At 50.9% G+C, this 17,378-nt stretch overlaps 1 protein-coding gene across 2 annotated transcripts in view; it reads left to right on the top strand.

The window, feature by feature from the left end:
* The first annotated feature begins 5,305 nt into the window (after window positions 1-5,305).
* The window catches only part of FANCA (FA complementation group A), a 37,598-nt gene continuing 25,525 nt past the window's right edge, over window positions 5,306-17,378 (top strand). The window contains exons 1-11 of one of the 2 annotated variants that reach the window (XM_075511122.1): window positions 5,306-5,364; window positions 5,935-6,044; window positions 6,979-7,051; window positions 7,517-7,659; window positions 8,283-8,378; window positions 10,606-10,679; window positions 11,816-11,928; window positions 12,680-12,762; window positions 13,214-13,247; window positions 15,745-15,811; window positions 16,388-16,500. In XM_075511122.1, the coding sequence (XP_075367237.1) occupies window positions 5,325-5,364; window positions 5,935-6,044; window positions 6,979-7,051; window positions 7,517-7,659; window positions 8,283-8,378; window positions 10,606-10,679; window positions 11,816-11,928; window positions 12,680-12,762; window positions 13,214-13,247; window positions 15,745-15,811; window positions 16,388-16,500 (946 nt within the window). In that variant the 5' untranslated portion in view covers window positions 5,306-5,324. The remainder of the gene's footprint in view (window positions 5,365-5,934; window positions 6,045-6,978; window positions 7,052-7,516; window positions 7,660-8,282; window positions 8,379-10,605; window positions 10,680-11,815; window positions 11,929-12,679; window positions 12,763-13,213; window positions 13,248-15,744; window positions 15,812-16,387; window positions 16,501-17,378) is intronic. The other variant, XM_075511123.1, reaches the window with a different exon arrangement.

The raw sequence follows: 17,378 nt of genomic DNA, 5'->3' as shown, positions 1-17,378 counted from the left end.
AAGAGCTCTGGATGCTGCAGCATGGTTTGGGCACGGCCAGGAGCAGCGGCAGCCAGCTGAAGGCACCGGGATGAGGAGCTGGAGTCTCTAGGGAGATGATGTCCCACGGGAACACGGTGGGGGGGTACAACGTCCTCCAGCCACCAGGGAAGGCTGGCGCGGCACGGTGCCGAGAGCGGGCTCGTGCCCAGGCACCGGCGGGTCCCTCCAGACCCGTGGGACGGGCGGGACGGTCCTGGCAGAGCAGAAAGGACAGGCAGCCTGCCGTGAAAGGTCAGCTAGAGCAAATTAAAGCTCTTGTCGTGATGAGCTTCCCATTTCCATGATGGAAGGAGCGTAAAACCCCATCTCGGCTCCATTAACCCATGAGCATAAACTGGGGCCAATCCCAGAGCCATGCTGGCAGCGCTGGGAGAGGGACGGAGCTGGCACGCCGGCGCGTGGGCGCTCGTCCGTCCCACACGGCCAAAGAGCTGCCCTGGGGCCGGAGACCTCCGGCAAAGGGCCTGGGACGGTGCCTGCAGTGCCGTGGAAGAGAAATGCCCTCCGACGTCCGTCCCGGAGAACCCGAGCAGCGTCAGGTCCATCTTTGGGGAAGGAAATGGGAGAACAGAGTCGGACGGCTGGGAAATGCAGCCCTGGGCGGTGCCCTGGGGTTTGGGAAGGGGGAGGATGAGTACGGACAATCCAAAGTGTCCGTCCATCTCTGGGATTACTCAAACGCACCGCTGCCAGGGCGGGAGCGCGTTGCAGGGGGTCGGGAGCACAGCGCGTCCGGCACGTCGCAGGAAAGCCGCATGGCCCCGGCCCCCCGGAGCAGCTCTTGGCTGCGGCGCTGACGGCTGGGTCTGGCTTTCCGCACCAACAAGCGCGATTTGAATGCGACATTTACCCTGTCATCAGCCGGCTTTGGAGCCGGCTTGGGAAGCGACTTCAGAGGGGAGAAAGCTGCGCGTGCTGCCTGCCGCAGCGGGTCCGCGCCGGGCCGAGCCGGCTGCCGGCTTTCCTGCGCCGCACACCTCCGTCAGCGCCTCCGGACACAGCCAAGGCGGCACCGCCGCGGAGAGGAGCGGGGAGGACGCGCGGCGTTTGGAGGCGGCGATAACCCAACCCGCAGGATTAATGGGAATGCATTTGAATTATAAAGCACGAAGCCCTTTGCTTTGGGTAAAACTGTAATTAATATGAAATCGAGATGTAATTAAAAGCTACCGTCTTGGAAAACATCAAACAAAAGCCAAGTGTGTATGTGCATAGGGGAAATATAATTAAAAATGAAAGAGATTGGGGGAAAAAAAAATGAACAGGTTGGGAAATGGTTGCAGAGCACTAGGGGAGGGTTAGATTTCCCAGCTCCCTGCCGCCCTCGGCATGGAAGCAGGACGTGCCCCAGCGAGACGGCCGCAGAGCCGGGACGGAGGGCAGAGCCCTTCCCCAGCAGCCTGCAGCGGGGCGGCGTGCTGTACGCCGTGTGTGCTTGCGGGTAACGTATTCGCAGGGGTTTCATCTGTCATATGCAAAAAATTTCCTTAAAAAGCCACAGGAACCCGAGATGAGCGCGCAGGGCGCCCGTGGGGTTGGATGCACCTATCCCACTCTCCTTAGACGCCGCAATAAACTTGGGGCCATGAAAGGAGAGAGCGTTTTACAAGGTAGCTCGCTCTTGATGCGTGCTGGCCTCGGATGTGGCCGGAGTTTGAGGATTTTCCCGGCGTCGCTGCTTGGAGCGCAGCCCCCGGCTCCGGGCAGCGATGCCCAGCTCTCGGCTGCATCTCCCTGCGCCCCCTCGGAGGGTTTCTCGTCGGTTTGGCCATCGCGGTGATGGTTTCCCCCTGGTTTTTTACTCTTTGGACAAACCAGAGTCCCCGACTGTGCCCGGTGTAATGGGCCACTCGCTGCTCCCAGACTTTCTGGTTCCCCGAAACACCCCAAGTCAATCGGGCCCCCACCCCGAGGCTGGCACGTCGGTCTCCCCGAGAGGGACGCCGAGCCCCCTGCTGCTGCGTTCGCCAGTGCTGCCGTACGCCCCGGTCCGGGGCAGAAGCGGGTCTGCGGCATCGCCGTCTCTCATGCCGTGGAGGCACCAGGCTCCCGGGGCGCGGCCGCTGCAAGAGCTCCCCAGTCTCCTCTCTGCGCGAATAAACTCTGGGGCACCCCAGAAACCTGAGCCCCAGGGCGGACGCCCTGCCAGGGCCAGCCACGCCGGGCGATCCCTTTGGAGGAGCACGAGCGCTCTGATCTGCGCTCCTGACGAAAGCAGCGGGGTTGTGAGCGCTGGTGGCCAGCCCCGGCCCCGGCTGCAGCCGAGGAGGACCCGAGACACGGCCAAGCCCGTTCCTGCCAGGCAAGCGTGCCTCACGGGTGTGATGCATCAGGCCGGATTCTGCAAAGCCGTCTGCCTTGCGGCGTCAGTTTTATTGCAAAGGTCTCCGGGGTTCCGCGTTCCTCTCGTCCAGGTGCGAACAGCCAGGCCAAGCCTTTCTCTGAACAAGGGGAGCGAGCCCGCTGGCTTCCCTGCCCTCCTGCAGAGCTGCCAGTCCCTCATTGCTGCCTCCGGGCTGGACTCTGCCCTCGGCGCAGCCGTACCCGGTCCCGCTGCCCGGCACAGCCGGGCTCCGCCGGATCTGCCCTGCTGCTGCAGGAGGTGAAGGCGCTGCAAAGGGCTGGAGAGGCAGAGAGATTCAACCACAGAGCGTTTGTTAAAGCTCCATTTCCTTCCTAGAGTCTTCTTCATTAATATATTAATTATAACCAATTTTCTGAGCAGACTGCATTAACTCGGCGTACCTCGGTGATCAACGCATCAAGATAATGCATCGAAGGATTAAATATAGCGAGCATGGCTCTTTGCAGGCCGGTAAGCCAGCAAGGCCAGAGAGACCTGCCGGCAGTGCTGCTAACAGAGACACTCGCTCTTCCATTTCCAGCCGTGTGCGACGGCGTCCCCGGCCCGCAGCGTGGGACCGGACAGACGCGGGGCCCCGCAACACAGGGGACACGCGGCCTGTCTGCAGGGAGCCAGGGACGCGTGGGGAGACGGGACAGAGGACATCCCGGTGGCCCTGGGATGCGTCCCGGTGGCCGGAGCTCAGCCCAGCCCCGCGGGCTGCGTGGGCAGACCTCAGAGCTCCCACGGGAGGTGACCTCCCCTCGCCTACAGCCAAAATTACCCTCCCTGCCCCATCCCACCCTCTTGTCTTGTTATCTCTCTGTACCTTGCTAAATAATTCCTTTTCTTCTTCCCTGCTTATCTCCAAGATGTTTGGAGGCAGGTCCTTCCTTTCCCCTTCCCCCTTCCTTCCCTCTCCTTCCCCTTCCCCTTCTCCTCCCTCTTCCCTTCCCCCTTCCCTCTCCTTCCCCTTCCCCTTCCTTCCCCTTCCCCTTCTCTTTCCCTTCGCTGTTCCCTTCCCTTCCCTTCCCTTCCCTTCCCTTCCCTTCCCTTCCCTTCCCTTCCCTTCCCTTCCCTTCCCTTCCCTTCCCTTCCCTTCCCTTCCCTTCCCTCTCCTTCCCCTTCCCTTAGGGACGCACATATTTCATTCTGTTGCAGTTGAGTCCCTCCGGCTTCTCAATCACGTTAATTGCCAGCTCTAACCTCCGCCCGGCCCCCCTCAACCCCTCCAGTGCCGCCCCCCGACCTATTCAGCACTCCCGCTCCCCTCGCCCCTCGGAGCCAGTTCCTCCCGGCTGTGCCTTCCCAAGGACAACACGGAGGTGCCACATCCCACAGACCTGCTCCCACCCGTGTCCCCGCTCCCTCAGCTGTCACCGCGTCCTCCGTTCCCCTTCACAGGTCATCCCCACCGCCTGTAAAACGAGCCCCCCGCAGATGTCCCCCCCGGCAGGGTTGCTGTGGGACAGGTTTTGATTTGCTTTGCCGGCTTGGGGCTCGCCGGGTCCCCAGCCAGCGCTGGAGCTCCTCAGCCACCCGGGGGGCAGAGGGGACAAACGCTCCCCCTCTTTGATGTGCCCCTCCAAAACTTGGGGCTGCCACAAACTCGACGATGGCATCGGGGTTTAAAGCCATTCAGAAATGTGATTGCGGAAAGGGTTTCACTCGCTGTCTCCTAGCTGAGATTTCGGTGCTGTGGTGACTTTCCGCAGCCTCCCCGGCACGGCGGCGGCAGGAGGAGAGGCACGCTGGCTGCCGGAGCCCATCGCACTGCCAGTGCCAGCGCCAGAGCCGGAGCCGGAGCCTCGCCTCCCGCCGATGCTGTGGAAAGGGTTTTCTTCGGCTCTCGAGAGCGAGTGCTGCTGACTCACCCGCTCCTGAGCCCAGCACCGCAATAAAAACATCCCACGGCCAATTCCAGCACAGCGTTTTCAACGTCTGCAAACAGAAGCTAGCCTCTCGGCGGTGCGTGCCCCGGGGTCGTACCTGCCTGTACGCTGCCGTCCTTCCCATAACGAATTACTGGGTCCTGCTCCGAACCCTCTGCGGGGCACGCTGACGGCAGCTAACTGGCAGCAGTTAATCTCCAGGAAGGATCAGACGAGAGGCAAACAGGGGAAAATCCCTGTGGGAATTCCAACTGCACCCTCTGAAACCTTGATTGCCCCCAGCAATGCCCGGCTGGGTGCGGATGGTGATTTCTGCGCTGGGGAGGTTCAGCCTCCTCTTGTCCTCTTCCCTGGGCGGCACAAGGGGCACGCAGAACCCTTGCCCCCAAGGGAAGAGGGGCTACAAGTGGCCTGCTTCACGGCCAGAGCTGTCTGCAAGGAGGCTGAGGCCGGGAGTGGGGACAGGCTGGGGCTAAGAGCCAGCGGCAGGAGCCGGTCCCAGGGACGCTGCACTGGGAAGGGGCCTGAGAGACGGCGGATGTCCCGGAGCAGGGGACGGCCACCACCAGTCCTCGCAGCCCCAGCCTGGCCGGTCTGTGGGGTGTCTGTCCCCGCTGTGCTGGGCCCCCCAAAGCCAGGCCCCAGGCGGGCGGCTTCCCCTCAGGGCCTGTCAGGGGGAAGCCCTTCTCCCGGCGGCCATGTTGTGGCTGCGGCCTGAGCTACCCACCTGGGTAGCTACCCACCTATGGGCCTGAGCGTCCCACACACGCTGCCGCAAACAGCCTTTGTGGAGTGCGTTCCCCTCTTTCCGTGTCTCCCCACATCCCACCGCCCCGTACAGCGGCTGCCTGCCCTCCGCCATCGACACCCACCGCCCTCCCCAACATGGCAGCCCCCGCCTCCGCCACTACCAAGATGGCGGAAGGGTAGGCGGGACCACGCCGCGCTTCCAGCCAATGGGCGAAAGCGTCCTCCTCCGGCGGGCAGCCAATGGCGGCGCAGGGCGGGCGGGTTTGTTTGGCGGGAAGCGGGCGGGGGCCGCCGTGATGGCGGGCCCGGGCGGGAGGACATGGCGGGACCTGCTGGGTAGGTCCGGGCTGGGGCGGCGCCGGGGCTCCTCTGAGTGAGCCCTTGGTCTGGCGCTTCTTGCAGGGACAGCGGAGGAGAAGGGAGGGGTGAATGTCCCCTCTCTGCCCTCGTACACCCCCCTCCTCCGGCCTGCGTGGTGCTCTGGGCTCCTGGCAGCCCCTCGCCTCAGCTCCTCCTCAGCCCTGCTGCCCCTGCTCCTCCCAGGAACCCTCTCCCGAAGGCTGGTGGCCTTCCTGCGGCCCTGCTGCGACTCCTCTCCTGGGGTGGGGGTGTCAGGGCAGCGCTTTGGTTGCTTTGGGCCAAGGGCCTTCTGAGGCCGATGGCTGACAGTGCCTGACAGGGCTTTGGCTGTGCTGGGCTGCTCGTGCTGGGCTTTGCAGAGCTGCTTGGAGCAATCCATATGGAAACATCCTGTGCTGCTCCTGCCATGCTGCTGGCTAATGAGGGTCTGACCCGGGCTGCCTTCGCCCTGTCAGTGTGTGTGCTGTAGCAGCAGAGAGAGGGAGGTGTCATCGGGGGGGGCTGTCAGAGCAAGCTGTGGTTATAAAAGAAATCCAAACTTCTCAGCAGGGAGAGCCAGGAAACGAAAAAGTGCCTTTGGGAGTGGAGCGGAGCTCCGGGAAGCGGCTCTGCGCCTTCTGGATCACCATCAGAACCTGAGTGACCTCCTCCTGGAGGTAGGAGCGGGACGGTTCGGGGAGTAGTGCTCAGGCTGGGGATCACGGGAGATCCCGCCTGGAGGTGGGTTCCACCACGGCCCCTCCTAGGGCAACTGTAGAATGAATGTCCTGGGAACACAGTTTTCATAAGTGAAAAGAAAAAACAGCACTGTAGGAGTAAGCTGAAGTTGAGAGGTCAGTGTTGCAGAGATGAGACTTTTTTTCTTTTCCTTTATTCTATATTTTATTGTTACAGACTAAAAATGGTTAAGCATCGTTTGGATTTGGGACAAAGGCACCAACACCTTTTTCTTGGGGTCAGAACTGGCTTCTTGTGAATATGGGAAAAAAAATCAGGAGAGACTATTGGGTTTTCTCTGAATTACCCATCATTTCTGACTAACGTGACTGTCTTTATGAAAACCTGTGTCTTTTGCCTATATAGACGCTTGAGCCAACATTCTGACTTGCCATATTCTACCTTCTCATGTACTGGAGAGAGCTTTTGATTTTGATAACTTGAATAGACAATTCAAATACTTCCCACAGTTCAGCCACAAGGATGTTTCATTCTGTACCGCATATTTGTCTTTATAAAAAGAAAAAAGGGGATTTAACTAGAAAAGGATCAGTGTGGCTTCACAGAAGGGACTTGAAAGACAGAAATTCAGTTCCTGGTGCTGCTGCTGATCTGTTGGGTGACTGGGGACAAGTAACTTTGACCTGTATCTTCTTTTCTCTGCATAAAATGAAGATAACTGTACTTACGTCTCTTGTAAAGTGCCCTGAAATCTCTGCTTTACCGTGACCATGTGGGACCTTGGTGTTAATTTCACTTCACTTGCTCCAGCCCCCAAGAATGCCAGGGCTGCTCAGTATGCTTCAGAGGGAAGAGGTCTGTAAATGTGTGTAGCAGACACCTAAGACTGTTATGCTTTTGTTTGGCTTCCAGGTGGAAGATTCAGTCAAGCCAGGTGGACAGGGTGGTGTAGAGCACCAGGAAGTATCGTCAGAATCATTTATAGGTGCGTGAAAGAGTATCTATTGGAGACAGACGTGGGCAAGAACTTTTCTTTATGTACTGAATTTCTGCCTGTTAAATACAATCCCAGTTTTACTTTCTTTTCATTGTTCCAGTCTCCCATTTGGCTATTCATTTCTTACTTGTCCGGTGATGACACCGCTGGCAAGGTCTTATCGTTAAATATTTTGATTATTTGAAAGTGTTACTGTGAGCCCCACAAGACTAAAATACAAAAATCTGCTTAACAAGGATATTCCACCTCTGCCCCTGGTTGTTCTGCTCCTGTTTTATGTACAGGAAAGGGATGATGTATGGAAATAAAAATTATTTGCAACAAATGACATCTGTGCTGGAAGGAGTTTAAGACTTGGGACTTCTGTCTTCATAGTCATGTGTTCAAACCCTTTTTCTTCCCAGGCTGTCAGCTTTCTTCTGCTTTGTTTGGTTTTGGTTTTTTTTTTTTCAGTCTCTGTTCTGCAGGAGCAGGCCTCAAGATTGGGTGTACCCACAGCAATCTTGGCAGCCAAAAATGCCGTTACCAACATCGAGCGGATCTGCCAGGCTTCTGCAAGCCCCTCTCAAGTACCACTGCTGAACGTGGACCAGAGAGTAAGGGAAAAGGTTTACATTTAGTTTATCAAGAAAACAGTATCGTTAGGGTTGACTTTAAAGCCAGTTTATCTGTTCTGATAAAGTCACCCAAACACGTAGGATCTGAGTGGCCGATTATTCATTTACGTGTCTGATATGCTCACAGAAGTACGGCGTTCTTCTATACAGGAAAGGGGCTGTTTCTGACAGCTTGGAAATGAAGTTTTTTGTCCGTTGCTGAAGTGCAGCGTTACACAGGTCTCTCTAAGCAGATCCTGTGTTACCACCTCTGGTGTACCTCAGCCTTCCCTGGCGTGGTTTGGTCTCTCTTATCCACGGTTCCATCTTTACTGATGGTCTCGGTTTGCAGTGTAGCCAGGTGTGGCGATGGCTATCCGTACAAAAGCTGTGCTGTGACTGCTCGCTCAAGTCACCTCTGAGGAGCTGTCAGGTGTCACTGCTGTCAGCCCGGCTGCCTTTAGTTCAGCCTTAAGATGAAAGGTTTGGGCCTTTCCCATGAATTCTCTCCACCATTCAAGCCTTTAAAAAGCAGTAAACAGGGAAAAGCAACAAATTGTTTTTCTAAGAATGTGTTATATACAAAGGAAATGATTTCTGCTTCATTTCTGGGGTGATTCCAGAAGAGGTTGTCTTGCTTGCTTCAAACGGTCAAGGATTTACTGGCGAACAATGTGTTCTGTCGCTCACTCTTCTGTCAAGAAATATGGAAAATGAAGGTAAGACCTCATGGAGAAATGTTGCCATGTTACAGACCATTTAGACTTCATCCGTGGGATGTGGTGGCATGTTTTCAACCCTTCTCTCCTGTGAAGGCCAGGGATAACTGTTAAATGGACTAGTGAAGCGCTCTGGTTTCATTCCATTTCCCTCTGTGCTTTTTTTGGTGACCTAGAGCAGTCTTGCCACTGCTCATCCCTGCTCTGGTTGACTGCAGTCATGAACTCCTCCTGAGAATGACTGTGGTCTTTCTGACCTTTCAAAAGCATGAACTGAATTATAATGGTGGAGGGTTTTTTTTGTTTGTTTTGTTTATTTTAAAGCAAGTTCACTGGGAACTTCCTTGCTTCTGTAGCGGGATTTGCTTTTTTGACGAGGACTTAGTAGAGGTTTGGAAGTAGGTGAATTATTAAAATTGTGTGGCCACTTCTGAGAAACTGCCACAAAGGAGAGCTGACACCATCTTGGTGATCAAGCGTTGGTTTTTAGGGAGCTAGGCGAGCAGCACTCTTGCCTCTCTGAAGGAGATGTTTATCTGCTTCCGTTTGTACTTGGCATGGCTGGTCCTCACTGGGAACCAGCTAGGAAGGGGATGATAATACAGTGCCTGGAGTTACAGCACGGTAATGAGATTAAACTCCTCTGAGCTGACACCGCAGTTAATAGAAGCTTTGGGGGTATCGTTTGCTTTCCTATTTAGCTTTGCTGCCTTACCGTTATCAATGAAGTACGCTAATAACTCTGCCCATCAGTTGGTGCATAGGTTTGATGTCTGGGCTAAGCAATCCAGATGGATTAAGCAGGCAGTGCCGAAGCTCCCAGCTGGCTGTGGGGTGGCACGGTCCCAGAAGTCCTTTATGTGCTTTGCCAGCAATATTCAGTGCGTCTTTGGCATTCTGGTTCTCTGCTCTATTTACCTGGGAATGGTGATAAGCCTAAGTGAGTTCACGTAGTAAATGGCTTGAGAGAAATACGATAGCAGATAACAGGTTGCATTGCTTCACAAATGTGTTGTCCTGATTTCATTTGGGTGGTTTGTTTTCTTAAGATAAGTGATGCTCTAAGTGGAGTGAAGGACTTTTTGTGAGCGGAACAGTTTTGGTTGCTTGGTGCTCTGGTGGGAAAGAAGGAGGAGGCTGATCTGCCAGGATAAAGAGACGTGTTCTAGTCTCAAATATCCGATCCTGGGCTGAAAATAGAATACTGTGTATTTTGTAGGCTGATTAAGATCTCCTTGTTCCCAGGTAGACATGGAGATCAAGTGCTGCTGTGTAATTGAGATTGTTACAGTAAAGAATTAGGTTGTTGAAGACAAAGTATGTGGGTGAGTCTAGGGTCACGCTGAGAGGCAGCTGCTAGCTGCTGCAGGAAGCTCGTGGGGCTTTTCTTCTGAATGGCTTGCGTGCCCAGGACTCCCAAGTACCTCTTCCTTCACAAGGTGTGAAGATTTAGTTTCTGGCTTGGCGCGCTTTTGTATGGAGGCTGGAATGAGCAGAGGTTGCTGCTGCACCTTTTTCCCTGCCAGGTGCATCCCGGAGTCCCAGTTTTGCTGGCACAGGACACGCTGTTCCAGGCGGGGGCTGGAAGGGATGTTGCAGGGAGGCACAACGGGCAGCGGTTTCATCCGCACAGAAGCGATGCCTAGCGCTGATTTTGCCGACAGCGAGCCTGGCGTTTAGGAGCAGGACTGCCCGCGCGGTGTTGGTTTTTCCTCTGTGTCCATCGGCCTCTCTGCTCGTATGGTTGCAGTGTCTCTTTCTGTAGTCTCCTATTGGGAAATGGGTTTGAGAGCAGCATACTCGCTTCACAGAAACTAATAAACAGTTAAGAGGCTAAGTGATAATTCTTTAATCTGTTTCTGGATCTGAATTAACAAAATGTGAACTCTAGTGATGTTACGTGCTTTCTGGGATATCCACTGCTCCTTTGAATATGCAGCATCAGCATTATTCCAGGGCGACAAAGATGGATGTATTTATTACTTGACCATGAAAATTTAAAATGATGATGCATCTACAACCCTAAGCCATTCAAAATTTGTAGGAAGGAAAAATCAAATATAATCTTTCCTCATCTGGTATTTCCTCTGTTGTAACTTTTAATAAGTTCTGGATAGTTTGAATAACCATAATTTAGTTTTGGTTTTTTTTAGATATAGTTTATGTTAGCCAGTGTTAATGTTAACTGCAAAATGCAGACTATGACCTAATTGTGACATCTCGTTAGGACCCTCCAGTGCTGGAAGCTGTGTGGCACCTGCACAGAGCCGACATCGTTGGACTGGGAGAGCTGCTGGAGAGGTGAGCAGAGGTTTATAGGTTTGCAGATGTATTTAATCTCTCAAAGCCTATTGAAATGTAATCGGGGATTAGTCATGAGTATTCTGGACTAAGAATATAGTCAGATGCTGGCAAGTGATCAGATTAGCAGGATTGAAGAAGTTACCCTGGGTTTGAGAGGTTACTCTGGGTTAATTAGCGCAGTTTAAGGTGCGGTGGCTTTTAGGTTGTCTGCTGGCTGCCAAATCAGTTGCAACGTGAAGAGAAAGAGTTAGGTGAGAACCGCCACTGCAGGCCGTCCTAGGTGATGTTTTATCTCCCGCTCTGTTTCACTGGCGCAGATGGCTGCGTGTGGGTGGCTACCACACAGTGTGGGAAAGGACTCGCCAACCCAGCTCCTTCACTTCATCTGGCCGTGCCTCCAGGGCTGCTTTGGAAACTCATTTAGCCCCTAAAAATTCATGCTGGTCTTGTTGAGAAGTCTTGCTTTGCAGAAGCTGTGTGCTTCTCTCTTCACAAAACCTTACAGTTCAGCAAGGTTTGGCAGAGTTAATCTCCAGAAATAGTTATTCTAAGAATTGATATTCCCCCCCCCCCCCCCCCCCCCAATACAGAGCTAAGAACTAAAGCCAGTTATCCTTTGTGAAGTTCAGGTTGTTTTCTTATGGTTTCAAAGGAACATTACAGCGATCGTTTAGGCTTTTGATATTGGTTTACTTGTCTGTTAGCGGGATAGGAAAAAAAGCCTTCAGTGCCCACTGTACTTCAAATTTAAGGAAACCAAAGGGCTAGATAGCAAGCTTGATTCTTTTTTGGTTTTTTTTTAAAGCATTTTTATCCATGTATCTTAGAAATAACAATGAAAGTCTTTCTTCTAGCAGAATTTTTAAAATGGAAATACTTTAATGTCAGAGATGAGTAAATACTTGAACACACAACTTCACATGTATTTTTTCTTGGATATGTTTGCTGTGGAATCTTTCTATAAAGCAAATAAAGCTCTTGCTGGTCCAAATTAAAGAAATGAACTGCCACATATAGGGCGGAGTCCTGCCACAGATGGTTCTTTCCTGAGTCTGGGAGGACGGTGGAGCAAAAACCCAAGTCTTACAAAGAGTAGGAGGGATTGAACTGAATGTGGTTTTGTTTGTTCTCAGCAACCCGGCAGCCCCTGCTGTGGTGGAGTGGCTGTGCAGCAGCCTTTGTGGCCTCTGTGAGCAGGCGGAGGAGCCCTCCGGGGATGCGGAGCTTGCTGGGCGCGTTCTCTCAGGCAAGGCACTCAACTGGGCGCTGGCAGAGCGGGGCCAGGCTGCTGGGCTGTGCGAGTCCCAGGCTTGGAGGTGTGAGAACAGAGGCCTCGCTTTGCATTTTCTTACGTCGTTTCAGTGAGGGGGAATATGTTGGTGAATTTCGCAATTTTAGTGAATTTTATATTTGGTGAATTTCGCAATTTTTTCCCCTTAAAGGATAATTAGTTTGAATTTCTGTGTCCCTTTGAGTTATGGTATCACAAGGAAGTCTAGTTGCAAGGTGTGTGGGGCCGGGGATGATATAGTGAGAGTGTGACACTCCTGCAAAGTGGCCGAGATACTTTGGACCAGATATATTTAACAGTTCCATTCTCCCCTTGTCATTTTCTATTATTTATTTTGTGGTTTTGTTTAGAAAAAAATCACTACACAATTTGATTGAAGAGCTGTAGTCAGACCTTTGGACCAGTGCAGTTGGTCAGGTACAACCCACATGAGTTCTGCAGTGGTAATGGAGCATAAGACCTGTAAATTCTTTCCTCTTTATAATCCTTTAAGTTTCTGTGCTCCTTGCCATCCATTGTTCTAGGTCCTTTTGCCTGGGAGTAATTTTACTCCCAAGAAAATAAATGAATCCTGCTGACTGCTGTGTGTAGTGAATGAGGCTTTTCAGACACTGGTCCTATTGGGAGACCGAGATGGGGAGGCGAAAGAGCAAGTGATCTTTATTGAAAGGGGATGCTGAAACACTAATTCCTCCTTCATTTGCAGACTTTGCGATCCTGTTGCTTCAGAATGGCTTTCAGCAAACTTCGCAGCCGGGAAGGAAGTTGGAATTCAAAAAAGTCCCCTATGTAAGGACAAAATGAACCTATTTACAAACGGTTATTTAAAGAAGTAGCCCCATTGTGCCTTGCTGAGTACAAATAAATCAGCTTAGAGCAACAAAGAAAGGGTGGCGGTCCAGGTGCTGGAGTGGGTGAGGCGGAAATGGTGACACCAGAACAAAGACTTTTGTTTTAATAGAGAATTTCTCCAAGGTGAGGTGTCAGGGGTTTTGTAAGCTTCCTTGGCTTCACCTTGATTGCTCTTTTTTCCATTTGAATGTGAGGCATGGAATCCTGGTGAGCATAGGAAATGCCTGCCCTTCTGTCTGTTGTATCTGTTCTACCATAAAGCCTGAGGTAAAAGTTAAGCTTTAAATTAAGAGGGACAAAACTCTTTCTTTGAGTCAATTTACTTTTTCTGCATATAACTGTAGCTCTTTTAAACTCTAAATGGTCTTCATTTGTCCATTTTGAACAGATCTGCCATGGTGTTTTACAAAGGATGTTGACATGTAAGTGTTTTTGTGACTCCTAGCTCTGTGCCCTCACTGCTGTTTGCTAGACTTACGCTCCCTGTTCATTGCTAAATCCCCAAGGAGAAATCCTTTGCCTGGGATGCTTTTCCTCTGTTGGGCATAACAATGATGTTACTGATTTTACGTGCCTCTGTTTTTCCCTTTTGTTCTTGTAAAGTGAGCGTCTTCTAACACTGCGGATAATTTCTTGCCTTTTATGCTAGTTCACTTTGATGCTCCCAGCTGCAACATCAGGTTGATACCTGAGATGATTTTTAGCAAGTGTGATTGGAAGCAATCCAATCTGTTGTTGCGCAGAGGTTGAGCTAGAATTCTTTTTCTACTTAGTAAATGAAACTTTGAATTTACAAAGTTATGTGCAAGTAAGCTATTTTGCTGGTCGCGGTTTGGATTTGGAGTGATGTTTTATGAAATCTAACTTTTTTTTGTTAATGCTGAGCAAAGAGGTCTAATGTACATGCGTAGCCTTTAAACGGCCAGTCTTTGAGAATTGTCCCGTGGACAATGTGCCTGTTTTGGCCTGGGCAGTCCTGATGCTGCCGCTGAGAGCTCAAGCGTAATAGTGCTTGCCTTGCGTTGCAAATCCTGATGCAGAAAGCCTAAACGCACATGAGGGTTATTTTTGTCTTGCGTCACAGATGATCTTCACGGTAAGTTGCTGTATCTGCTGTACAGTGGAGGAAGTGCTTGCTTACACCTCCTCACGTTCGCTTACACATCCTCACATTCGCTTACACCTCCTCACGTTCACTTACACGTCCTCACGTGCCCTACACCAGTGTATTAGTATAATCTGACTGTGCAGCTGCTGTTACTTTCCTGTCTCCTTAGTGACAGCACTTTACCGCTTTTCTCGCTGGCACGTTTCAGCAACGTGCTCAGTGCTGCTGCAGAGGTTAGTGGTTTTTTTTGTCTGCTATAAGATGACTGAAAACCAGGACACAGCACCAGGCCTGCTCCCTCCCTTCTGCGTGTCTCCCCGTGGGCGCTGCCAGCCTGAGCCCTTACCCCACGTCTCGCAGGGAGCGTGGCCTGTAGACAGAGATGCCTCGCAGACCTTGCGGAGTGCTTCTAAAAAGGGAAAGCTGTAAGAGAAGTGCTTTATTATTTAATATGTATGAGTCCCATCTCAGGTGGCCCTTTAACAGTGTTGGCACTTGAAAAATAACCCTTATAAACACATTACTAGGGGGATTTTGGAGGAAGAGAAGCAGGCTGCTGGCAGTCAGGCAGTCTGCTAACCTGCTCTTCATTTGACCTTCACGTTTGTGCAGCCCGCACTGCCACTGACTGACTTGCAGTCTGTGTGCCTGAAAATGTATTAAACGAGATTTATACGAGATATTTTTGTTATCTTATACTTTTGGGTCACCTTTGAGGGGTTTCGCTTAACTAATCAGCTGCTTTGAAGAACGTTAGGATTCTTTATGTAAAATAATTCACTACTAATGAAGACCTTCACAGGAGGAGAAGGACAGGCTGAGAGTAGCATGGGAGCACTGTGCTTCATAGTAATGATCTTGCTGTCTTGAACTCCTGTGCCCGAGGATAAGTAGAGTTTATCTCCTTTTCTCTATTCTCCCCTACTTAACCTTAAAGTATTCCTCAGCAGGGGAGGAGAGTATTACATATTAACACCTGGACTGCCTTAGGAAAGGCATGTGAGGGACGCCTGTTCTCTGCCCCAGCTCAGTAAATTTCCTTTTCAGGGTGCTTCACTGACTGATCCTAATACACAAAAAACTTTTAACTGTTAAAAGAGAAGACTTTTAAAGATAGGATGGGACAAGAAACAGGAAAAACTGCTGCTGCAGCAGGCTGTAAAGCAAAAGGTCTCTCAGCGTGTGGGCTCTGAGTGGCGTAGGCTGATGGTCAAGGCAATGTGCTGTGCAAGCTGCCAACCTGTTTGACCTCTACCAGTCCTTTTGGGGCAGATCTAGCTTTTGAAGGAATTTCTGCTAAGCAAATTTAACATGAAGTCCCACTGCTGTTACAAATGTGTGGCACTCGCAGCAGCGTGCTCTTTGTTTGGTGAGGGCGGTTAAGACCGTTGTTTCCAGGGGTTGTTAATTCGAAGCCTGCTTGTGCAGATCCCTGCCTCCAGACAGACTTTTCTCTCCTGCAGCTTTGCAGTGTTCACACTCACAGATGCACTGCACAATTAGGATTGGGTTTGGAAATTAAATACTAATTTATGTGCATTTTTAGATGGCTTAATTATTAGCACATTCTTGGGAATGCTTTTAAATTGGTTCAAGGTTAGTGTTATTAGTCTTTGAGTCTGTGTCACTTCCGAAAAAAATTCGTAAGAATTTAATGCTGGTGAATGGCTTCTACACATTTCCCTAATGGGGTCACCTTCCTAAAGGTGCACAAATTGCTTGTTCCAGTTAGTTCCTGTGTTGTTGAGTGTCACAGCTCCTCCATTTCCATTCCTCTCATTGCGTTTTTGTGTCTCTACTTTGGGGTACAGGGGTGCTTGATGCTGTTGGTAAAGAGAAGCAGGAAGATGTTTCAACACTGCAAGCTGTGAGGTTCTGGTAAGAAATGCTGTTCCCCTGAATAATGTCAGGAGAAGGTTTTTATCCACTGTTACACTTGTTACTGAAATAGGGGGAATGCTCCCCACTCCGTGCTACTTTTGTTTAGTATTCTCCTCTCTAATAAAATGTGTGCAAGTAAAAATGCATGTACAAAGATAAGCGTCAGGTGGGAAAGGGTGTTCTGGCAGTGTTGGAACCAATCTCAGAGCCCCCTCTTGGCATGTAGCAAGTTTCTCTTTTCAAGTTTTCCCTGCTTCTGAGCAGAAACACCCGGAAGGTGCCATCATCTTCTCCTCTAATTCCTGCTTCCAAACCCGTTTTGTCTAACAACTTTGTACATGTCAAGCCAGTCCTGTCCTGTGCAGGGGTATACATTTGACTCAAGTTTGTAAATCTGATGGCTATGTAATATTGAGTAACCAATAGATTTTTTTAAAATACATACAAAAAAGTATGTATCTCTGGCAATTTGATAGGAGAGATGTAGAAGAAAAATGAGTCATTTTTCTAATCAGCACCTGGTTTATCATACTTCCTGTGTATTGTTTCTGAATGTTTCCTTGTCATTTGTAGGCTGAATGTGTTCAATGTGTCAGTTTACAAAAGTGAGGTTCATCCGGATTCCTTGCAGCAGTTTTTTAGACACACCCTGACCGAGGTTCTTACCTACAACCCCTTGTTGAAAGGTAGGAATAGGCGGGGAGGAGTGAGTGTCTCCAGGGTGTGTTACTGTGGTGTGTCCCGAGCTCCATCCCACCCAGGCCTCGCTGAATGGAGTCCAGCCTGGAGGACCCAGAGCCAGAGAAGCTGCCTGACTCCCTTGCTCTTTCCCTGGGGCAATATAAGTGCCAGATCAGACAAAAAAAAATTCATCTGGGCTTTAGAGGGCTGTAGTTCAGGAGAAAACTAGGTGGAAAATCAGTGCCTTCAAACAGAGCTTCAGCCAATGAGTCGTGAAAGGGTATTTGGAGTAATGTCTAATAGCAGCCTGTCCAGAGCAGACATGGGAGAGCTCTGGCTTCTGGGAGTAGTTCTGGCCAAAGGAGAAACCGAGTGGGAGAGGTGGTGCTGCAGAGAGCGCTTGGGGCTAAAATAGTCTGGTCCCTCTGTGTGTTTGGGTTTAGGCACAAGGCATGGCCTTCCTCTGCTGACTGGGTGTTTCTTTTGGTAGAGGAGAGAGAAAGGCAGGAAGGCTTCTAATCTGTGATTGGTAATTGTGAAGCTTGATGTTTTTAGGAAGAAATATGTTTGGGCTGCAAAATTTCTGGTAAAATCACTCTGAGCTATGATCTAGGGCTGCTTACCTGTTGTGTGGGAGAGCTGTGTCATGGCTGGCTTCCAGCTGAAAGAGGTGATTGAGGAAGAAGACGACTCCTTGCTGGTTCTCTGTGCATGTGTTATGTTGGCCTACGAATGTGCGATCTCCAGAACAGCTTTGAGATGACAGCGCTGTAGTGAAATGGCACAGTCCTTGTTGCCACAGTTCGTGTTCCAAAGGCGAATGAATGAGAGAGAAAGGATTTCAGCAGGGAGTTTTTAATGTACCTGGCTGTTAAAGCCAAAG

This window comes from Mycteria americana, chromosome 8 (genome assembly GCF_035582795.1).
Source record: "Mycteria americana isolate JAX WOST 10 ecotype Jacksonville Zoo and Gardens chromosome 8, USCA_MyAme_1.0, whole genome shotgun sequence".
Classification (NCBI taxonomy): Eukaryota; Metazoa; Chordata; class Aves; order Ciconiiformes; family Ciconiidae; genus Mycteria; species Mycteria americana.
Note: the sequence above shows the minus strand (reverse complement) of the source record. Positions and strands in the feature narration are given on the sequence as shown.